Source organism: Aethalodelphis obliquidens, unplaced genomic scaffold, assembly GCF_003676395.1.
Source record: "Aethalodelphis obliquidens isolate GAN/ISIS:26980383/991018 unplaced genomic scaffold, ASM367639v1 scaffold26, whole genome shotgun sequence".
In the NCBI taxonomy this organism is placed as follows: Eukaryota; Metazoa; Chordata; class Mammalia; order Artiodactyla; family Delphinidae; genus Aethalodelphis; species Aethalodelphis obliquidens.
In genome coordinates this window covers 15,053,858-15,077,780 of record NW_020837970.1, presented here as the reverse complement: position 1 = coordinate 15,077,780, position 23,923 = coordinate 15,053,858, and the positions used below count along the sequence as shown (strand labels likewise).

Below are 23,923 nucleotides of genomic sequence, written 5' to 3'. Positions count from 1 at the left end.
TTTTTTCTTCTCTTGGCCCATTTCCTTGTCCTGATTTCTGCATTTCTTTCGCCGCTCCTTACTTGCTCAACTTTTCTTCCCCTCTGCCCCTTCAGCCCCCTTCCCTTCCCCATCCCTTCTCCCCTCCTCCCTCCTCACTTCTTCCACTCCCCTCTTGGCTCCTGCACCAGAATCTCTGATGGAAATGGGCAAGATAGGGGTTTAGAGGGTAACCAAAGCCAAGGGAGGCCACCCTGTCCCTGTACCCCGCTGCCCGCCCTGCTTCTGCACGTAGCCACCAATGTTATTAGTTTCACGGGCCTGACTGCACCCTTGAGGGAAGGGGAAGGAGCCCAGCCCAGGCTTCCTGGCACCTGTCCACCTGACCTGAGGCACCATCCGCAGGGCACTACCTGGCGGCAACCCTGGCTGGGGCCGAGAGAGTTTGCATACAGAGAGGAACAGGGCAGTGAGAGGGTGGGTCCTGGAAGCCAAGAGAAAACGGAGAAAGGCGATCTGGTGGAGGGGAGACTGAGAAGGAAGTTAGGTGCGCTGGCTCTTGGGGAATGACACCACAGCCTTGGTCTCCCCGATTCTGGGGTGTCATGATGGGAAACAGAGGCTTCTCTTGGGCAAAAGGGAGCCTCTTAAACATAACTGTCCTCACCCTCTGCAATGGAAGGACAGACTTGGTGGCTTGGCTCATCCAAAGTCGCGAGGGGTCCTAGACAGCCTCCTGCCGCTTTGAAGGATCCTTTTGGATTCTTCTGCAATAATTGAACTCCGAGTTGGTGAAGTCAGGTGCTGAAGGGCCTGTGTGATTGGGTGCCCTGCGGACGGATCTTGAGGCGGTAGGGAGGGAGATCCAGAGACCTGCCGGGCTCGGGCTCGGAAGCAAACCCTCCCCCTAGGGCAGCTCCTGCCAGCACCCCGCCCCACCTCCACCTCCACCCCTACCTCCTCCCAGAGGCCTGGCGCCACACAGGATGGGCACCCTCAGCCCCTAAGGTGGATAAGCTTGGAATGCACCTGCCCGACACAGGTTCACGCCCCATCTCTCCCCAGAGACCTCACTGAAGACATGGTATCTTCACACACAGGGCTATCTCCTTAGCCTGAAAACAGGGTCACCATTGCTGGGGTCTTCAGGGAACCCTGATTCTCAGAGGCAGAGATGGGTTGAGAAGGGACAGGGTGGCTGGGAGCAGGCCCACGAGGTACAGGTGGACACACAGTGAACATGGGTGGGCTTGGCCTTCAGGACTGCTCCCCCTGCTGAGAGGGGTCTTAGAAATTATTTAGCCCCAATTCCTTATTTTACAAGCAAAGAAGGCAAAGGCCCAGAGCTAGAAAGAGCCTACACCAAGGTCACCCTTGAGACCCAGGTCTCCTAAAGCCCAGTCCAGCATTGCTTCTACTTCCTGTAGTACTTCCACCTGCTACATGTGCGAAAACTGCCAAAGCATTAGTCCACCCACCATCCTGGGTCCCTTGTCTCAAGATCACTAGGTGATATCTACTTAAACTAAATACTAGTAGAATTTGGGTAAGGCATTAATTCTTCTACCATACCTTCATCTACTGACCTTCCCAGATAACAAGTTTGCATTTTCACTAGGATCTTTCATGTCTAAAACCCACTGATGGTGGACTTTAGGGTTGACCGGAAAGGAAATCCATGAGGAATAAATCCACAAAAATTGGCAGGCAAGCCTAGGCCCAGGGGGTGATGCCCTTGGGCCCTGTCATTTCCTCCTTACCAACCCCAAGGTTTCCCAGCCTCTCATCTGTGGCCCTTTTCTGCAGGGTTATAGCAATGTCACAAAATGGGCACAGATCTTCAGCAGATAAGTGAAGGCACACTAGGGTGGCCCTTACTGCAGGAAAAGCCTAGGCTTCAGAACCACACAAACCTGGGCTCAGCCACTTTCCAAGCCATGGTAACTTGAGCACATCACATCCACGTACTGGACCACAGTTTCCTTATCTGTAAAATGGGCACAATGATGCAAACCCCCAAGAGTACTTTCAGGAAGAAATAGGAGATGGTGTGTGAAGTGTCTACCATGGGCAGATGCTGGGTGTTCCCTTTGCGGGCCTGTTCCTCAAGAAAGGATATGGTGTCCAGGAGGGGTTTCCAGGAAAAGGGCCCCTGGGGCCAGTTTTCTGGGCAGAATGACAGATCTTATCCAAGTCGTCCCCCCTCCTCGGTGACAGTTGTCAGGGCTGGGGCAGCCTCAGAATTGGTTGCTGTGGAAATCTCACTAAGGAACATCCTAAGCTCTTTTCCTGGCTTGGGCCCCCAGAGCGGGCTCCCAACACCACAGTGCATAAATGCCCTCTGCTATTTTCTCTTGGAACAAATAAAATCCGGCACCATGACTCATGCTGGTTAACAGATAAATCACTACAGAAGCAAAGCCCAGGATAGGATGAAACCACCCAACACACGAGAGAGAGGAAAAAAGACGGACAAACTGTAGTCACTGGGGACATGTTGGCCCAGGGCCCGGGGCCAAGCCACCCAGCAGACCCTGGCAGGCAGGCAGCACATGGACAAGAAGAGAGTGAGCACAGAGGGCTGGACAGTTATGCAGACAGTCACCCTCACAGGCAGGAGCTGGGGGCTCCTTCAAGCCCTCAAAAACGCGAAGCAGCATTGAGAGCAGCCAAGGAAAGCGTGTTGGCCCCAGAACGAGCCAGAATTCTCGGGGCAGTGTTAGTATTTAAGATGCAGCCTGCAAATGACCCCCCATCTCCAGGAGATTTGTTTTCTCTTCTCTGCTAGCTCTCTCTCATGCTCTCTCCTTTTTTTTTTTTTTTTTTTTTTTAAATACCAAACCAACATGGGAAAGTCCTAGACTTGAGGAGTATGTCAGCGAGGGCCCAGGTAACCTCCGACACACTCCCAACCTGGTCAACCAGAGTCAGAGCCAAGGCCAGTCCTCAGGGCCCTAGAATGACCACAGTGCTGTGCTGATCCAGGCGGGGCAGAGAGCCAACTTCTATGTGCTTTGGGGGTAAGAGGCACAATCTCGGTAGTGGAAACATTGAAAGCAAAGTCTCCTGGTTTCTAACCTCTAAGAAAGAAAATAAATCTAATTTGGGCAGTTCGGGGAAGCCAGAGGGATTTGCCAGCTCAGCATCTCCTCCACCTGCCATCCCTGCCATCCCCCCACCCCCCCCCCCCCCCCCCCCCCCCCCCCCCGCCCCGCTTCAGCAGCCTGTGGCTCTTCCACCTCCCTCCCTCCTCTGCCACCAACACTGTTCCTTCTGTGACCCCAATGTCCTTCCTAAGACCAGAACAGGAGAGGGAAGGCGAGCTCCTCACATGAGGTGGAAAATAAACTAATGCTGAAATTCACTCCATCTTGAGAATAGCTTTATAACTTCACAGGCTTGAATTTTTACGACTGGTATTCAGTTTTTAATCGCTCCTTGGCACTTTATCTGCAGTCATCATAGCTGACACTAGGGGGAGCAAGGCTGCCTGGTAACAGCTCTTCTCTCCAGTCATCTAAGCTTCCCATGGATGCCACTAAGAACCACACCTGCTTCCATTCGGTTAGGCTACAAAATGTGAAAAACTAAATTCCTTATTGAAAACCACAAAGAGAAATAAACATGTTTTAAAGTTATATACAATTAGAAAATCAAATCAGCGTGCTATACGTGCTTTTTCCTCACTAATGTTAACTGTGATCCATCCCTAACCTAACCCTTGTTTTCTCCAGGCTTGGATAGAATGCCTTCTTCTAACTTTCCCTGACTGTTTTGTGAAGAACCAAGAGCCCCTCGGGATTTCAAACTCTTGCAGGTGTTTTTTTCTTCTCTTTCAGCAACTTCTCTTCCACAAAGCAGCAAGACTCAGATACACAGCCAATGGCAAAGGCTTCTTATTGATTTGAGACCATCTTGACAAGGTTTCTGTCATTTTCTGTTGAGTTCCTAAATCCTCCCCACTTTCTCTCTTGGATCACTTCTTCCTGATTGAGCTGTGATGAGTCACCCTGAGCCAATAATGCAGAGAGACAGAGAGAGAGAGAGAGAGAAATAGAAAAAGCCAGTTAAGAGAAATGGAAAATGAAATGGGGAAGAGGGAAGAGGAGAGAAGACGGGATGGGGAGTAAAAAGCTCAGGAAGTAAGGAGAGAAAGGGGGCTGTGGGCCCCAAGGATAGGGCTTGCTTTTACTCGTCTCTGCATCTTTGGTGCTAGGTGCAGGCCCACAGGAGGAGGAGAGAATGGTTCCAGGAGTCTGCAATCTAAATCTCAGGGAAGCCCAAAGCTGGACATTGTTGTTATAAAGAGTCTGGGGACGATGGCCGCACGTGGGAGAGGTGGAGATTTCCTGTCTTTTTCTTTCCCCTGCAAACCTTAGAAGGGCCCAGCTGAAACGAAGTCGAGCAGAGGGCAGGAGGGTGGTGGACAGTGGCTTGGCCCACCTGGGTTGGCTCTACCTGCAAGAGCAGCTCCCCTCTGTGCTCTCCCCTCTGCCTCTCCCCAACCTCTGAGCCAAGGATTTTTTTTTTTTAACATCTTTACTGGAGTATAATTGCTTTACAATGCTGTGTTAGTTTCTGCTTTATAACAAAGTGAATCAGGTATACATATACATACATCCCCATATCTCCTCCCTCTTGGGTCTCCCTCCCTACCCCACCCCTCTAGGTGGTCACAAAGCACCCAGCTGATCTCCCTGTGCTATGCGGCTGCTTCCCACTAGCTATCTGTTTTACATTTGGTAGTGTATATATGTCCATGCCACTCTCTCACTTCATCCCAACTTACCCTTCCCCCTCCTTGTGTCCTCAAGCCCATTCTCTATGTCTGCATCTTTATTCCTGTCCTGCCCCTAGGTTTTTCAGAACCTTTTTTTTTTTTTAGATTCCATATATATGTGTTAGCATACGGTATTTGTTTTTCTCTTTCTGACTTACTTCACTCTGTATGACAGACTCTAGGTCCATCCAGCTCACTACAAATAACTCAATTTTGTTTCTTTTTATGGATGAGTAATATTCCCTTGTATTTATGTGCCACATCTTCTTTATCCATTCATCTGTCGATGGACACTTAGGTTGCTTCCATGTCCCGGCTATTGTATATAGAGCTGCAATGAACATTGTGGTACATGACTCTTTCTGAATTATGGCTTTCTCAGGATATATGCCCAGTAGTGGGATTGCTAGGTCATATGGTAGTTCTATTTGTAGTTTTTTAAGGAACCTCCATACTGTTCTCCATAGTGGCTGTATCGATTTACATTCCCACCAACAGTGCAGGAGGGTTCCCTTTTCTCCACACCCTCTCCAGCATTTATTGTTTGTAGATTTTTTGATGATGACCATTCTGACTGGTGTGAGGTGATACTTCATTGTAGTTTTGATTTGCATTTCTCTAATGATTAGTGATGTTGAGCATCCTTTCATGTGTGTGTTGGCAATCTATATATCTTCTTTGGAGAAATGTCTATTTAGGTCTTCTGCCCATTTTTGGATTGGGTTGTTTGTTTTTTTGATAGTGAGCTGCATGAGCTGCTTGTAAATTTTGGAGATTAATCCTTTGTCAGTTGTTTCATTTGCAAATATTTTCTCCCATTCTGAGGGTTGTCTTTTCCTCTTGCTTATGTTTTCCTTTGCTGTGCCAAATCTTTTAAGTTTCATTAGGTCCCATCTGTTTATTTTTGTTTTTATTTCCATTACTCTAGGAGGTAGATCAAAAAGGATCTTGCTGTGATTTATGTCATAGAGTGTTCTGCCTATGTTTTCCTCTAAGAGTTGCATAGTGTCTGGCCTTACATTTAGATGTTTAATCCATTTGGAGTTTATTTTTGTGTATGGTGTTAGGGAGTGTTCTAATTTCATTCTTTTACATGTAACTGTCCAGTTTTCCCAGCAACAATTATTGAAGAGGCTGTCTTTTCTCCACTGTATATTCTTGCCTTCTTTATCAAAAATAAGGTGACCATAGGTGTGTGGGTTTATCTCTGGGTTTTCTGTCCTGTTCCATGGATCTATATTTCTGTTTTTGTGCCAGTACCATAGTGTCTTGATTACTGTAGCTTTGTAGTATAGTCTGAAGTCCGGGAGCCTGATTCCTCCAGCTCCATTTTTCTTTCCCAATATTGTGTTGGCTGTTCAGGGTCTTTTGTGTTTCCATACAAATTGTGAATTTTTTTGTTTTAGTTCTTTGAAAAATGCCATTGGTAGTTTGATAGGGGTTGCATTGAATCTGCAGATTGCTTTGGGTAGTATAGTCATTTTCACAATGTTGATTCTTCCAATCCAAGAATATGGTATATCTCTCCAGCTGCTTGTATCATCTTTAATTTCTTTCAATAGTGTCTTATAGTTTTCTGCATACAGGTCTTTTGTCTCCTTAGGTAGGTTTATTCCCAGGTATTTGATTCTTTTTGTTGCAGTGGTAAATGGGAGTATTTCCTTAATTTCTCTTTCAGATTTTTCATCATTAGTGTATAGGAATGCAAGAGATTTCTGTGCATTAATTTTGTATCCTGCTACTTTACCAAATTCATTGATTAGCTCTAATAGTTTTCTGGTAGCATCTTTAGGATTCTCTATGTATAGTATTATGTCATCTGCAAACAGTGACAGCTTTACTTCTTTTCCGATTTGGATTCCTTTTATTTCTTTTTCTTCTCTGATTGCTGTGGCTAAAACTTCCAAAACTATGTTGAGTAATAGTGGTGAAAGTGGGCAACCTTGTCTTGTTCCTGATCTTGGAAATGGTTTCAGTTTTTCACCATTGAGAACGATGTTGGCTGTGGGTTTGTCATATATGGCCTTTATTATGTTGAGGGAAGTTCCCTCTATGCCTACTTTCTGGAGAGTTTTTATCATAAATGGGTGTTGAATTTTGTCAAAGCTTTTTCTGCGTCTATTGAGATGATCATATGGTTTTTCTCCTTCAATTTGTTAATATGGTTTCTCACATTGATTGATTTGCATATATTGAAGAATCCTTGAATTCGTGTGCTAAATCCCACTTGATCATGGTATATGATACTTTTAATGTGCTGTTGGAGTCTGTTTGCTAGTATTTTCTTGAGGGTTTTTGCATCTATGTTCATCAGTGATATTGGCCTGTAGTTTTCTTTCTTTGTGACATCTTTGTCTGGTTTTGGTTTCAGGGTGATGGTGGCCTCATAGAATGAGTTTGGGAGTGTTCCTCCCTCTGCTATATTTTGGAAGAGTTTGAGAAGGATAGATATTAGCTCTTCTCTAAATGTTTGATAGAATTCGCCTGGGAAGCCATCCTGTCCTGGGCTTTTGTTTGTTGGAAGATTTTTAATCACAGTCTCAATTTCAGTGCTTGTGATTGGTCTGTTTATATTTTCTGTTTCTTCCTGGTTCAGTCTCAGAAGGTTATGCTTTCTAAGAATTTGTCCATTTCTTCCAGGTTGTCCATTTTATTGGCATGGAGTTGCTTGTAGTAATCTCTCATGATCCTTTGTATTTCTGCAGGGTCAGTTGTTACCTCCCCTTTTTCATTTCTAATTCTGTTGATTTGAGTCTTCTCCCTTTTTGTCTTGATGAGTCTGGCTAATGGTTTATCAATTTTGTTTATCTTCTCAAAGAACCAGCTTTTAGTTTTATTGAAATATGCTATTGTTTCCTTTATTTATTTTTCATTTATTTCTGATCTAGTCTTTATGATTTCTTTCCTTCTGCTAACTTTGGTGGGGGGGTTGTTCTTCTTTCTCTAATTGCTCTAGGTGTAAGGTTAGGTTGTTTATTTGAGATGTTTCTTGTTTCCTGAGGTAGGATTGTATTGCTATAAACTTCCCTCTTAGAACTGCTTTTGCTGCATCCCGTAGGTTTCGGGTCATTGTGTTTTCATTGTCATCTGTTTCTAGGTATTTTTTTATTTCCTCCTTGATTTCTTCAGTGATCTCTTGGTTATTTAGTAGTGTATTGTTTAGCCTCCATGTATTTGTATTTTTTACAGATTTTTTTCCTGTAATTGATATTTAGTCTCATAGCGTTGTGGTCGGAAAAGATACTTGATATGATTTCAATGTTTTTAAATTTACCAAGACTTGATTTGTGACCCAAGGTATGATCTACCCTGGAGAATGTTCCATGAACACTTGAGAAGAAAGTGTATTTTGTTGTTTTTTGGATGGAATGTCTTATAAATATCCATTAAGTCCATTTTGTTTAATGTATCATATAAAGCTTATGTTTCCTTATTTACTTTCATTTGTATGATCTGTCCATTGGTGAAAGTGGGGTATTAAAGTCCCCTACTATGAAATCTGTCAATTTCCCCTTTTATGGCTGTTAGCATTTGCCTTATGTATTGAGGAATTCCTATGTTGGGTGCATAAATATTTACAATTGTTATATCTTCTTCTTGGATTGCTCCCTTGATCATTATGTAGTGTCCTTCTTTGTCTCTTGTAATAGTCTTTACTTTAAAGTCTATTTTGTCTGATATGAGAATTGCTACTCCAGCTTTCTTTTGATTTCCATTTGCATGGAATATCTTTTTCCATCCCCTCACTTTCAGTCTGTATGTGTCCTTAGGTCTGAAGTGGGTCTCTTGCAGACAGCATATATATGGGTCTTGTTTTTGTATCCATTCAGCCAGTCTATGTCTTTTGGTTGGAACATTTAATCCATTTACATTTAAGGTAGTTATCGATATGTATGTTCCTATTACCATTTTCTTAACTGTTTTGAGTGTGCTATTGTAGGCCTTTTCCTTCTCTTGTGTATCTTGCCTAGAGAAATTCCTTTAGCATTTGTTGTAAAGCTGGTTTGGTGGTGCTGAACTCTCTTAGCTTTTCCTTGTCTATAAAGGTTTTAATTTCTCCACAAATCTGTATGAGATCCTTGTTGGGTAGAGTAATCTCGGTTATAGGTTTTTCCCTTTCATCACTTTAAATATGTCCTGCCATATATGTCCTCAACTCTCCCTTCTGGCTTGCAGAGTTTCTGCTGAAAGATCAGCTGTTAACCTTATGGGGATTCCTTTGTATGCTATTTGTTGTTTTTCCCTTGCTGCTTTAATATTTTTTCTTGGTATTTAATTTTTGATAGTTTGATTAATATGTGTCTTGGCATGTTTCTCCTTGGATTTATTCTGTTTGGGACTCTCTGTGCTTCCTGGACTTGATTGACAATCTCCTTTCCCATATTAGGGAAGTTTTAAACTAATCTCTTCAAATATTTTCTCAGTCCCTTTCTTTTTCTCTTCTTTTTCTGGAACCCCTGTAATTCTAATGTTGGTGTGTTTAATGTTGTCCCAGAGGTCTCTCTGAGTGTGCTCAATTCTTTTCATTCTTTTTTCTTTATTCTGCTCTGAGGTAGTTATTTCCACTATTTTATCTTCCAGATAACTTATCTGTTCTTCTGCCTCAGTTATTCTGCTATTGATTCCTTCTAGAGAATTTTTAATTTTAGTTATTGTGTTGTTCATCATTGTTTGTTTGCTCTTTAGTTCTTCTTGTTAAATGTTTCTTGTATTTTCTCCATTCTATTTCCAAGATTTTGGATCATCTTTACTCTCATTACCCTGAATCCTTTTTCAGGTAGACTGCCTGTTTACTCTTCATTTGTTTGGTCTGATGGGTTTTTACCTTGCTCCTTCATCTGCTGTGTTTCTCTGTCTTCTCATTTTGCTTAACTTACTGTGTTTGGGGTCTCCTTTTTGCAGGTAGCAGGTTCGGAGTTCCTGTTGTTTTTGGTGTCTTCCCCCAGTGGCTAAGTTTGGTTCAGTGGGTTGTGTAGGCTTCCTGGTGGAGGGGACTGGTGCCTGTGTTCTGATGGATGAGGCTGGATCTTGTCTTTCTGGTGGGCTGGACCACGTCCAGTAGTATATTTTGGGGTGTCTGTGACCTTATTATGATTTTAGGCAGCCTCTCTGCTAATGGGTGGGGTTGTGTTCCTGTCTTGCTAGTTGTTTGGCATAAGGTGTCCAGCACTGTAGCTTGCTGGTCATTGAGTGGAGCCGGGTCTTAGCGTTGAGATGGAGATCTCTGGGAGAGCTTTTGCCGTTTGATATTATGTAGAGCTGGGAGGTCTCTGGTGGACCAATGTCCTGAACTCAGCTCTCCCACCTCAGAAGCACAGGCCTGACACCTGGCCAGAGCACCAAGACCCTGTCAGCCACACGTGAGCCAAGGATTTTGTAACCCAAGGAGGAGGACATTTCCAAAAATGTCATGACAGGCTTCGCTCTCCAGTGGTTCAAATGAGTCCTCAGCCTTTGCTTCTTCATGGCTTCTCAGAATGAGAGTAATGCTGTCAGAGTAGACGTTACTCACGGTTCGGGAGGGGGAGGAGGGAAAGCAATCTGAGCTTTAACCCGACTGAAGAAAGTACTTTGAAGGATTCGGCAGAGTCAATGATTCCCCGAGGCAGCTCAGGGCTCCCTGATGGAACACAGGGCTGGCTTCTGTGTACTCTGCTCTCCTGCACCCCATCCACTCCCCAGAGATGGGGAGAGGACCAGGAGGGAGAGAGAGGCCAGGGAGCTGCCCCTTAGCCAGCTGTGTGACCTGGGTGAGTTTCCTAGCTTCTCTGGGTTACAGTTTCCTCAGCTTCAACACAAGACTGCTGTCTCTCTCTCACAGGACTCTTGTGAGGATTAAGTAAATTAATGTCAGGGGAAGCGCCTAGCATGATCCCTGACACATACTAACCACAGCCCCCCAGACATTCGTTCTTGCATGCTTTCATTTATTTACTTGTTTATATAAAGCGCTTTGAAAGTAGATGAACACATGACCCACTTTTGTCAACTCTTCTTATTGGGGCACCCTGTCCCCAGTTCCATTATTTCAAAGCCCGATGATCACGTGATAATATAATCTAGGGACTCCCAAAGCTGGCAGAATAGAATTGCCTGTGAAAGTTAAAAAAAGAATATAGATTCCTCAGCCCAATCCAAGACAACAAAATCAGACTCTCTAGAGGTAGGAATCTATACTTTTAAAAACCCCCAGGCCAGTCTAATGCCCAGCCAGGTTCTGGAACCAGTAAATCCTTTTTTAAGAGTCTGTGAGGGCTTCCCTGGTGGCGCAGTGGTTGAGGATCTGCCTGCCAATGCAGGGGACACGGGTTCGAGCCCTGGTCTGGGAAGATCCCACATGCCACGGAGCAACTAGGCCCATGAGCCACAACTACTGAGACTGCACATCTGGAGCCTGTGCTCCGCAACAAGAGAGGCCGCGGTAGTGACAGGCCCGCGCACCGCGATGAAGAGTGGCCCCCGCTTGCTACAACTAGAGAAAGCCCTTGCACAGAAACAAAGACCCAACACAGCAAAAATTAATTAATTAATTAATAAACTCGTACCCCCTACATCTTCTTTAAAAAAAAAAAAAAAAGTCTGTGAGTTCCCGTGCATTCAGAGGTTAGCTCCTTTCCAGGCTTATGTGGAGAGTGACCCTCACTGCCTGAATCCAAAGGAGTGAGCAATGGCAGGAATATAGAGACCAGAAAGCAGGCAGGGATGACCTGATGAGGGGGGACAACGTGATGCTTCTCAGCCAGGTAGGCATCTAACCGTCTGTCTAGACTTCAGGCCACTTATGTAGAGTCCTCTGGGCGAGTGAGAGGAGAATGGAGCAGATTTGGTATGTCAGGGAGGTGTGGGTGGCGAGGAAGACAAGGAATGAGTGATGCGAGCCTGGGTTGAGAATGACTCCACCACAAGCTCTGTGAAGACGGGGACTTGTCTGTCCCTCCCAGGCCTAGCCTTCACCACGGAAGACACGTTAGATAACGCACCTAAGCGCTGGCACCATCAGGACCCAGCTGTCAGTCCTCCCTGCAGGGCTCAGCCCCTTCTTCACCTGAATGACATCTATCCACCCGGGAGCCTTCATCCAGGAGTTGCCTGCTCCAGGAAGCCTTCCCAGATGTCTGAGCGAGGGCTCCTCCTCTGTGCCCCGCCCCCGCCCCATCTCGCAGCAATGTTCTCCAAACTCTCAGCCCCACCACACCACTAAAGGTGTAAACTATGCTTCATTCACCTTCAGTCCATAGTGCCTGGCACACAGCAAGGGCTCAATGACTATTTCTTTGGATTGAAATTGTCCAAGCATCTCTTCTTACAGACGAGGAAACTGATGCCCGGAGAGGGCAGGTAGATCACCCCAGGTCACTTAGCCCATCCGGGAATAGATCAGAGCTCACCACAGACAGATCAAGAGGTCCAGGACCGAAAAAGAGTATTTGTCCTTTCGCCTCCAGGCCCTCTCCTCTTGTTTGACCTCATCTGAGTCCGCGTGGCTGGTGGAAAGAGCCGTGGACACAATCAGAATAACGGGTGTCCCAGTCGTGCCTCAGCCTCTACCCGGAGAATCTGGAAATTCTCTGGGCCTTGCTTTCTTCTGCAGTCTGATGGGACTACCTCTCCTTGTCTGGCTCCCTCCCCTGGCTTTGGGTAGGATGAAACAAGCTGTTCGGCCTGTACACTGGTCACATACAAACTATTACTATCCTAATTATGAGCCAAAGGAAACAGGCCCGCCCAGGATGCAGAAGAGGCACATACCAAGAAATTAAAGCTATACATTCCACTGAGAAACGTCTGCCCACACTATTGCTATGTTTATGTTTCATTTCCAGAGGAAAGAGTTGTGATAAAACTGGGGGGGACGGGGGGAGGGGAGACTCAGCATGACTTGGAAAAACAAGCAAGAGTTTATCAGACATTTTGAAAACAAGGGATTTTTACACTGTGGACACAGCCTCTCTGGAGGGACATCAGACCACAGCCACTTTCCTGGGGAGAGCTGGGCCAAGGGCACCCCAAGGTTGGTGGTCCATCTGCAGATGGCACCCAGAAGAGCTCAGCCCAGCTCTGCTCCCAGCTACATCCCAAGCAGAGTGAAGATTCAGCTTGTCTTTGAAAAATGAGCAGCCTCCTCATTTTCACTCAACAAACAGTTATTGAGCCTTGACTGTGTTCAAGGTACTTTGACCAGCACTGAGGGGGAAATTTAAAGATGGATCACGGTCTCTCTCTGCTATCTAGAGGCAGATTATCGAAAGGAGAGAAAAAAACAGACAAGAGAAGTACAAAGCATCATGGGAACGGAGGGAGAGCTTTCAGCTGAGAGATCAAGGGGTGCTTCCTGGAGGAAGAGGCACTGAAGCCAGTTCAGTGGAACTGGACTGGAATGGAGCCAGTTCAGCGGTTTGGGATGAGGGGACCGCACGCACAGAGGCAGGAATGAGAATGCCAGGTGTGGTGAAAAAAGGACAGCGGCCCTGTGAGACTTGGCATCAGGCTGTGAGGAGGGGAGGGCATTGAGCTAGAGGGCACAAACTGGCCACTCTCCTTTTGACGGTCCGTGGGTCAGGATCTCATTTTCCCATCAAATGGGTTGAAAATGTGCTTTGCAGTCACCTTCCCTCCCTCTTTGCTCTTCTGTTCTAAGTACTTCTGCACATCAGGGGAAAAATGCTGTCTGGATGTAAGCTGAGGTGGACCCAGAATTTTCCAGGAACAAGGCAGAGAGCCAAGCTTGTGAAATCAACAGCTGAGATGATGCTTGTCAGCGGGCTCTGTGCCCAAGATGACAGGGCGGCTCCGGGGCCAGCCTGCACGGTGACAGGCACGCACTTTGTACCCACTCCTGGAACCTGCTATGCATCGCCACTGGTGCGCAGGGGTTTTTTTATTCATTCGTATTGATAAAGGCCTTGTGCGATAGGGAAAAAATTTTTAAAGCACCTAAACAGTTATCAATAGGAAAAGGGATGAAACTATTTAAATATCCATCAATAGGAGAATGATTAAGAAGAAAAAAATAACACTGTACAAACGGTATAGAGGATGAGGCAGAGCTATACTGTCCATCTATACCAGGGCCGCCCCTCACATCCAAGGGGCCTGAGTCAAGAAAACAAACGGGGGCTCCAGCCCACAGCCCACCATCTTTTCCCACCTATAGTTCCCTCTTGGTGATCAAGGGGCCTCACACGTTTGGACACCCCACCCTATATATCCAAGCTCTGTCCACACCCCCAGCAAGCAGCCGCTCCTTGGCTAGTCCCATCTTTGGTATGATTCGCCATCACAAAGACAGATCCAGGGAAGAAGCCTGTCCTGAGCAGGAGACGCTGGCATCCCAGTGACCCAGAGTGGGGGGATGTGGGCTCTAGGTGCCTGTCCCCTTGACCCCTAGGACTCCTCACCCCATAGAAAGAGGAACAGCCAGAGAAGGGTCAGTGCAGGACCCAGGGCAGGGGCCCCAGTGGCCAGGTCTAAGTGTGGAATTGATATATACTGACATGGAAAGTATAAAACAATTAAGTGAAAAAAGCACACTGCAGAAAGAACCATGTGTGTAGAATGGTTTCATTTTTTAAAATTTCCTACATAAACACTTAGAAGGTTTTCTGCATCCCTGCTGCTAATGGTAGTGATCTAGAGAGGGCTGGGTTAAGAAGGGAAGTGAAAAGCCTGGCATATTATACTTTGCACAGTTCTGTGCTATGAACATTATACAAGCATGTATTATTTTTATAATCTAAAAAATGTCTTAAAGAATACTTTTTAAATGTTACTACTTTTTTGTACCAGTTAACGTATTTCTTATGTGTTTTCTTGTGACCAAAAGAAACAAAACAAAATTTTTTGAAAATCCAATCCTGGATCATTCCTAGACAGTCAAGGAGGTTGCTGTGGTCATGACCCCCAGGTGTAGTAAAAATTCCCCAGACCCATACGTTTCTCCACATGTCCAAAGGGCGTCCTAGCTGCTTCTTCAGCAGATCTTTCATACAAGAGCTCCCAATCCTGCCTACAAATAGATTCCCAGGTCCCATCCCCCAACTGGCTGAATTAGAATCTTCTGGAGGTTGTGCCCAGAAATCTGCATTTGTAACTCCCCAGGTGATTCTGATGACCCTCGAAACCCTGGGTGGCAAGTAGCCCAGGCAACGGTTCAGTCCCATTTGGTAGATGAGAACACTGAGGCCCAGGGCAGTTAACAGCCTTGTCTCAGGGCAGGATGGGCAGTCTGTTGGTTCTTCTGCTAGAGCTGGTTCTTCTTCTCTCCCAGCTGAGTTAACAGCTACTGGAAGACAAAAGGGGGCCTGCTGTCAGCGGTCCCAATTTGCAGGCTATCAGACTGCAGCGGTCCCACTATGCCAGGTGATTAGCTAATTTGTTCAACAACTGTATTTGGAGGACCTACTCTGTGCCAGGCACTGTTCTGGGTATTTAGAGCTGCAAACCCGACCAACAAGGTCCTAGCTCCCTTGCATATCAAATTCTGAGAGCTAAGGATGATTAAAAGGCATATGAAGAAGCCAGCATCTGAGAATGCAAAGTGCTATGAGGAAGATAAGGCAGGGTGGGGAGGTGGGGAGTGACAGGTGGTCCGGAAAGGCCTCTTTGGGGAGGTGACATTGGAGCTGAGCCCTAAATGATGACCTGCCTGTGCCCAGCATTCATAGCAGCCTTGGTAAAAGCGGGGACAGACAGGTGAGCAGCAGTGAAATAATAGAGAGCCTCAGAAGACATGATGAAGGGGATGGATTACACTGAAATGGATTTGGGGCTTTGAGCCCAGCGAGGGTTGTGGTCGCCATACCTCTGCTTCCCCTACACGGTGCTTCTCAAACATGAGTGAGTATCTGCATCCCCTGGAGGGCTTGTCAACACGCAGATGCTGGGCCCCACCTCCAGGTTCTGATTCCCTTCCTTGTTGGTCTCAGGTAGGGCCGAAGACGCTACATTTCTAATAAGCTCCCAGGGGAGGTGGATGCTGCTGGGCTGGGAACCACTCTGAGAACCACTGCTGTGTTGTAACAGCCTGTCGACCTGCCTGTCTCCTCTATGAGGCTGGAGGTCTCCCGAAGGCAGAGACCACATCATGGTCACCATCGTGCCCCCTGTGCTTGGTGCATTCGTAGGAGCTCAGTAGATGCTTAAGATTCAGTGAATGAATGAGGGTGTGGGTTATCAGCGACAGAAATAATATCTGTAAAGGCCTTAGAACATACGAGCACTATGTAACTGTGTCAGGGTTCCTCAGAGAAACAGAACTGATAGATGATAGACACACAGATAGATAGATAGATAGATAGATAATAGATAGAAAAAGAAAGAGGTTGTAAGGAGTTGGCTCATAGGATTATGGAGGCTGGCAAGTCCCCAGATCTGCAGTTTGAGTCAGCAAATTGAAGACCCAAGGGAGCTGATAGTGTAGTTCCAGTCTGAAAGCAAACAGGCTGGAGACCTAGGAAGAGCCAGCACTTGAGTTTGAGCCAAGGTAAGAAAAAGCCAGTGCCTCAGCTCGGAGGCAGTCAGTTAGAAAGGATTCTCTCTTATCCAGGGGAGGGTCAGGCTTTTTGTTCTATTCGGGCCTTCAACTGATTGGACAAAGCTCACCGTCATTGGGGAGGACAGTCTACTTTACTCAGTCTACAGATTTAAATGGTAATCTCATCCAAAAGCACCCTCACAGACACACCTAGCAGAGTATTTGACCGAATATCTGGGCAGTCCTTGGCCCAGTCCGGTTGACACATGCAGTGAACCGTCACAGTACACATAGTTGTTTAAATACACCCAGTGGAGTCTCATCCCTGGTGAGGGATTTATGGAGGCAGGGAGAGTAAGGAATGTGCTGGCAAACAGAGGGGTTCTCATTTTCCTGGACTCGTCCTCCTCAGGAGTCCAGCCCTGCCAGGATCTGAGCCACAATGAACCACAAGCCCCTCCAACCAGCCCAGGGAGACCTGGAGGTGCCAACCCCCCTCGACAGGTCCCGGGTCAGGGGCTCTCCCTCCGCAACCCGCCCCCAGCCAGGACCAGGGTTTGCTGCACTCAGCACTTCTCCAGCCCCATCTTGAACACATTAGGCACCATACTCAGCTGGCTGAAAGAGGTTACATTTTCCGTGGAGAGAGGAGAGAAACAGCCTCGCTAGAGGAATAGTCTCTCTTTGTTCCCTTGAGCTCTCTGCTCCTCAAGTGGGAGCCCCTCCCTGATGCCCCGATCTGATTTCAGGGAAGGAAATGAAGCCAGGAGAGAAATGGAACAAAGGGCCTGGAGTGGGTTTGAGTGGAGGAGGGGTGCTGGGAGAGGGGAACAGGTGAGAAAGGGAAGAGGCTGCTGGGGAGCAGGCCCGGCAGGCTCCAGCGAGGATGGCCCTCTCTCCGTGCTGGGTGCTGCCCAGCCCCCGGAGCTGGGCTTTCTCAACTTCCCAGTCCTTTACAATGGGGGACAAAGCACTGGACTTGCAGTCCCAGCTCCGAAACTGACCAGTGTCTCCCCACAGGCTTGCTACATCCACCTTCTGAGCCTCAGATACAATCTGCCCTTCCAGCTCCAAAGCTGTCCTGGTGATCGAAATCAAATGCAGGTCAATCACATCAAAAGGGATTCACTAAAATGAAAAGAATTGTTGGTAATAATTGGATTTCCTGGGACGCAAGGTCCAGGTCTTGAGGAGAGGAGCAAAGAGGCTGACCAGGGAGGGGATGCAACCCACATCTTTCCTAGGCAGTCCGTGCTGGTCCCTGGGCTCAGGACCTTCTCCAGGGGCAGGCCCATCAGTTGCAAATATCCTCTTTCCTTCCCCAACAGCTGATGGCCTTTTTGTTCCCATGGCTTCTGCCCGCCCCATCTGCTGGGGAGCTAAACTGTTCACACTTGCCTTCCCAGACACAGCCAATAAAAGGCCGAGCAGAGCCAGCCTCTGCCTCCAGGCTTTCCAGCCTCCACGGCTTGGGTGAGGGCACTGCCCTGGGAGTCAGGACACCCTGCACGAGTCCTGCTCTGCCACCATCTCGTCTGAGTCCTCACGCACAATACTTCCTATGCCTCGTTGATATGTGACAAGCCTAGACAGAGTAGCCTCCACGTTTCCTCCCAGCTCTGATGGTCTGCAAGGCCAGTTACCAGGTAACTAGAAACATCTGGAGTGCAGGGCTCCCTGTCCAAGGGGCTGTTTTAAGTGGGATGCACACAGAACAAAAGGATATCTGTTCCCACAAGGCTGGACCAGGGGACAGTTTTATGCATTCAGTTAAACAACCAGAGAAAAATAATATACGTGGTGTCGGCAAGTCTGCCCACCACTCACACAGTAAGTATATACCCCAGATGGAACGTGAGCAGGGGGTTATGAATCTGCTCCTCTCTCATTGGTCGTGGATACTGTGTTCCTCTTATAGCATGGTAATATATGGAATTTCTAGGGGTAATTTTAACTATGTGCTTCTTTTTTTTTTTTTTTTTTTGCCTTGCTCATTCTAGTTAGGATGCTTTCAGTTATAAATACCTGAAAACTTAACTCAGATTTATACAGTAAAAAGGAGTTATTGCTTATATATCTGAAAAGTCCAGCAGCAGTCACACTTCAGGTATAGTTTGATCCAGGGGTTCACAGTATCGGTGGGACTTCAGCTTTTTCTCTTGATGCTTCTCGCAGTCCTCCTTCTCTCGTACCCCTCATCATTACAAGGTGGCTGCTAGCAGTTCCACGCCCTACATCTGTACACGATGGCATCCAGAGAAAAGGGACCACTTTGGTCCCTAAAGCCCAAGAGGAGGTCCTGAGATTGGGGGGACTTACGTCATTGGCCTACTCAGTCCCTTCAGTCCAAGGATAACACTGGCCTGGCCTGCAGTGTATGCTCAGTCCCTACAACTGGGCAGGAAGCCAGATTTCCTAGATCCCCAAACAGAAGTGAGGACTGTTGGGAAGAGGGAAATGGAAAATCAAGCAACAGTGACTTTAAACAGGAGCTGGGTCACTGCATTGAACCTCTGCGCAGAGAAACTATTCAATGTCTCAGCAACCTTTTTGCCAGGCGCTGAATCTGGAGGCTCCTCCTAGGCCTGAGGCAAAGCTAAAAGCTCTGGAAGCTGCTGCTGCTGTAGACTGTCAGACAGAAGGTCAGAACAGTCCCCGGGGACCTTTTACCCTGGGCATTAGTGAGGCAGGGCAGATGAGGGCATCTTGGCCCTCAAGGAATTACGACACTAAAGCACTGGCCACAGCAGTCAGCGGGGATCACAGACTGGTTTATGTGGGAAAGCCTGGGCTAATCATTGAGGGTTTCCTGGAGCAGGTGGGACTTGGTGTGCTGGGTCTTACAGGGTGGGATCTGCACACCATAGTGGATGCACAGGACAGTATACTGGAGCACAGAAATAAAACGACTCAAGTTCTATCTAGGTTTATCTTTTATCTGAAAAAAAATAGGATTACTGATATTCAATGCACAGATTGCCAGCTGTACACTGGTATAACTTATATACAAATGTACATATATTGGGAGTACACATTACCTTTTTTCCTTATAGGAGTGTGCAGTTTAAAAGGTTTGGAGATTAAATTGCCTTGAAGGATGGAACCAGGGCTAAGGTCCCCACTGGGCCTTATCGGAGAGGGTGTGAGGTAGGGATGCAGGGGCCCCTTCTCTTACGCTATGTCATGCTGGGATCTCAGGAGCCCAGCATGCAGAGGGGCCACATCCTGCCATCCTCAGGTGGCCGTCCCCACAGTGAGCCTCCTCCCTTGGCAAGGCCCTGCTTAGAAAGCAACTGCTAGAGAAGGGTCCTCCAGGGCTATGGCTGAAGCCTGCCACCAATTCTCCCATCCGCAGCAGCCCTGCTCCCCACCTCTGTAGGAGGAAGGCCGGGAGCCCACAGCCAGTGAGTCACGGCACGCAGCCCATGGAGAGGGCCCGATGCTCACCACGACCTTTGGGGTTTGCCATCTGGTTCCCGTGCCAGAGGGTATAGGGTGTCCAGCCCCTGAGAAGCACAGCGGGCCCTGAGGCTGCAGATGGCTATATAAGGCTGAGGCCGCGGGAGTGACAGGGGTGCCAGACCCCAGGAGCAATTTGGCTGGTCTCAGTGGTGACACAGACATTTTCCCTGTGCTTCGCCATCATCCCCCAACAGCAAGACTGAATCATATCCTCAAAACCTCAAGCCCGACGGGCAGACGTAATGCCAAGAGTCAAGAACAGCAAAGAGGGCTAACCCAGGCCCTCCCTTCATGGCAAAAAAATATTTGGGACAACACAAAGAAAGCTGCCCCAGGAGAACTAGTGCCAGCTCTGCCACAAACTGTGGGGCCCGGGTCAGCTCACCTCTCCAGGCCTCAGTTTCTGCATCTGTACTATGGGAACAGTAAGCCCTGTCCTGCTGCCTCATGAAGTGCCAAGGATCCCCAGAGGAATCAGGTTTGGGAGGATGGGGGTAGGACGTAGGGGGTGGCCCTTGTTCTTTGAAAAGGACACAGCCTGGTCTTGAGGCAAATTTGGGGTCACGACAACTTGGTGTATTTACTGCCAGATTGTCACATGTCGGCCACTTCAAGGACAGATGACTTCTAGGAAGGCTCCAGTCTTTGTGGACTTTTTGTGGACTCTCCTATATCTAGGAGCTTACCTAGATATACCCCTTTCTGGTTGTCAGTGCCTTGTGGCATCTGTGGCTCCCCAGATGACCCTAGGTGACCTCCTAGGTGACCCTAGGAGGTAGGCCATAGTGGAATTGTTAACCCTATTTCATGACCAAGAAAACCAAGGTCAATGAACTTCTCCAGGCCACACGGCAAGCTGGTGACAGAATGAGGATGAAGAAACACCCAGCTCTGGAATCTCAGCCCAAAGATCTTGCCCTGTAATTGGGACTCCACCAAGTTGTCTGTGAGGCCTCAAGAGTTCCACTCTGTAAAATGGGGAGAGTTGTGAGGAGTCTGCCTTGTCAGGCAGCAGGAGTGTTTTCTAGAAGACACACGGGGATCGCTTTTCTAGAAGATGGCCAGGTTTTGTTTTTTCTAATCTAGAACTTGCTGTGCCTGATTGTTCCGGAGGCACCCTGCGAGGTGTTCCTCGAAGGCATGCTTTCCAGAAAGCACTCACCATCAGGCAATGGTGTCCTAGAAGGAACATCGCTCTGGGACACTTGGTCACACACCAGGTTGACCTTGAAAATGGGAGCACCCAGAAAAGCAATCTTGAAGCCCAAACTTTCCTTACTGACCTCTCTCCCATCTCCTTCTCTCTCTCTTTTTTTTTTTTTTTGGCTGGAAAAAATGGAGCAGCCTTGACCACACAATCACTCGCAGAATTAAGTAGCCAAAACTCACATTGTCTAGACAAATAGATTTTATGAGTCCAGTTAATTCCTGCCAGTCAAAAATAGACATGCTTAATAAGTGGATATATTTAGAATCTGTCATTATCTGGTCCCCAGGGGAGAAACCTCAGCTCTTATTACATAGACTCTAATTTCAAACAGAGCTCTATTAACTCCCACGCCGGACCTTAGTTCTTTCCTGACGGCACAGAGAGGTGGGTGGGAGCGGGGCAGGGAGATTTTTGACCACAAGAAGCTACTTAAGTCCTGTGTTGCCTGAACCTCCGGGTCCGTCCCTCTCAACCATCTTAAACCAGAAAACAAGCAATTGCTGCTTCTTTGGGTCATGTTTCCAGGGGGTGGCAAGTTGTCGTGAGAGCAGGGCTATGGAAAGGTCTGCACGCTCCCGATGTGTCACATGTCCCTGTGCCCCTCGGGGTCTGGGAGACCTCCAGGGCTGTGTGAGCCATGGCATCTCCTGCCGTGACAGTGCAACTGTGCCTGGGAGAGTGGTTCCTGACTCGCTGTTAGCACCAGGGCCTGAGCCAAGCAGGCGGATGGTGGCTGAGAGCAGAACTGACACCCAAAGCCTAGAGGGGTCCAGGTATGCCAGAGGCAGGTGACACTGAAGGGACACGGTGCCCAATTTCAGGATTTTACTTCACGTCAGCACTGGGATTCCAGCTGCCTGGCTGGGCCACTCTGGGTCACCTCCATTGGTGCTGCCCGCTGGTGGGCCAGGGATAAGACAGAGGGGGCTTTGGGGCACTCTAAGGAGAGGGCCTGGGGGCTGTCCAGGTTGTGGTGGGATTCTCCCTGGCCCCGAGGGAGGTGGCACTAACGGGGCTTGGCCAGGTCAGGAGGGAGTGGCCGCTCTTTCTCTAGAAATACGTGTATGTAAGCAGCGTGCGTTAATTTCCAGTGGGTGCATAACAAATTAGCACAAAGTATTGATAGATGGCTTCCCAAAACAGAAGTTTATTCTCTCACAGGTCTGGAGGCCAGACCTCCAAAATCAGGTCGTCAGCAGGGCTGTGCTTCCTCTAAAGGATCTAGGAGAAATCTTCCTTGCTTCTTCCAGCTTCCAATGGTCCCAGACATTCTTTGGCTTGTGGCAACTTCACTCCTAGCTCTGCTTCCATCTTCACATGGCTTCCTCTTCTCTCTGGGTCTCTCCTTTGTGTGTCTCCTTAAGGACACATCATTGAATTTAGGGCCCACCTAGGTAATCCAGGATGACCTCACCTTGAGATCCTTAACTACAATTGCAAAAACCCTTTTTCCAAATAAGGTCACAAAGGCAGAGGCTCAAGGCAGAAGGCCCAGCTGGGTGGTTGCCCCTTGCCATTCTTTAGCCCGGCTGGCTGCCTTGCCCACCCTGAGCAAAGACTTAGTGCCTCAGGGGACAGCCATGAACACTGTGCAACATGCCCCAGCCCCCGGGTCACCAGCTGAAAGACTCATGTAAGGTGAGGAATGAGGCCACCCACAGGTAGTGGCAGATGACCAACTCTCCAAAATCATCCTTCCTCTGCCTGAATGACCCCTATTGCCACAGTCCCACCATCTAGCAAACTCATATTCATCTGTTAAGACCCAGCTCAAGAACACCTCCTCCATGATGTCTGCCCTGCCCTCTTCTCACAGGGATGGCCTCCATCCCATTTGTTGCCAGACCCATGTGGTCTTCATCTCTGTGTCTCCAGATCCTGGCAAGGGCCTGGATAGGCCACAGCATCCCTCTTCCAGGGAGACGAAGGTCTGAGTGTGAGGGTATGTGTGGGCTGCCCCTCCAGGATTCCCTCCCGCCCTCCCTACCCTACTCTCCCCTCAGCACTGCCCCGCAGGTTCCATCCTTTGCCAGGAAGGAGAACCTCCCCCAGCATCTTGACTTGTCTTCTTTTCCTTCCCAGGTTGGTCATCGGCGCTCCACTGGAAACCAACGGCCACCAGAAGACAGGAGACGTGTACAAGTGTCCAGTGACCCAAGGGAACTGCACCAAGCTCAACCTGGGTAACTTGGGCCACTGGTCTCTCCACAAGGAGGCCAGCCATTGTCCAGGGTGGGGCAGGTGCTGAATCACGTCCCTGCCCACAGTCACACTGTGAGGTTACCTAGATGGTGTTGCTGTCCCCATTTTACAGATGAGGAAGCTGAGGCCAGAGAGAGGAAGTGACTTTCCCACAGTCACACAGCTTGTCAGGGGCTGGTCAGGATTCACACCCAGGTCTCCAGTGTCCCAGGCCATGGCTCTTTCTGCCTCATCCACGGCCCCTCAGCACAGGGGAGCCAGGAGCATTTCCTATCTTTTTTTTCTGACTTGGAAATAATAACAATAGCCAACATTCATATGTCTTATATACTGTTCACTACGTGCCAGGCACTGGTTTAAGCACTTTTAGGTATTTTTTGACTCATTTAATCCCCACAACAGCCGTATGAGATTTAATCATTAACGACAGCCTGTGGAGGTGAGGGGACCTGCCCGGGGTCACCCAGCTAATAAGCAGCAAGGCCAGGATTCCAACCCAGGCCATCTGCAGCCACCCTTTAACCACTGCGCAGCACTGCGTTTCTGAAATGATGACTCTGTTCCTCGCTGAATTACTCCGGGGCACAGGGGAGACACTTTGAGCAGCCTCAAGGCCTTCCAAGTCCTTGTAAATCTACGTGTACCCGTGCGCATGTGTACGCACAGCCTGCGTCCACTAAAGCACACGCACCACTCCTCTAAAGCACTTCTGCTTTGTCCTAAAGGTCAGACAGTGGCCAGGCCATCACTTTGCTTTCAAAAGGGAGCAAATGTCCCATTTGGGCTGAGAAGCTGCGATTCCAGGACTGGCCTTCCC

At 48.0% G+C, this 23,923-nt stretch overlaps 1 protein-coding gene across 2 annotated transcripts in view; it reads left to right on the top strand.

Moving 5' to 3' along the window:
* Window positions 1-23,923, top strand: part of ITGA11 (integrin subunit alpha 11) — a 124,533-nt gene that overhangs the window by 38,477 nt on the left and 62,133 nt on the right. For both annotated transcript variants that reach the window (XM_027123429.1, XM_027123428.1), the window contains exon 3: window positions 22,987-23,087. In XM_027123429.1, coding sequence (XP_026979230.1) covers window positions 22,987-23,087 — 101 coding nt within the window. The remainder of the gene's footprint in view (window positions 1-22,986; window positions 23,088-23,923) is intronic.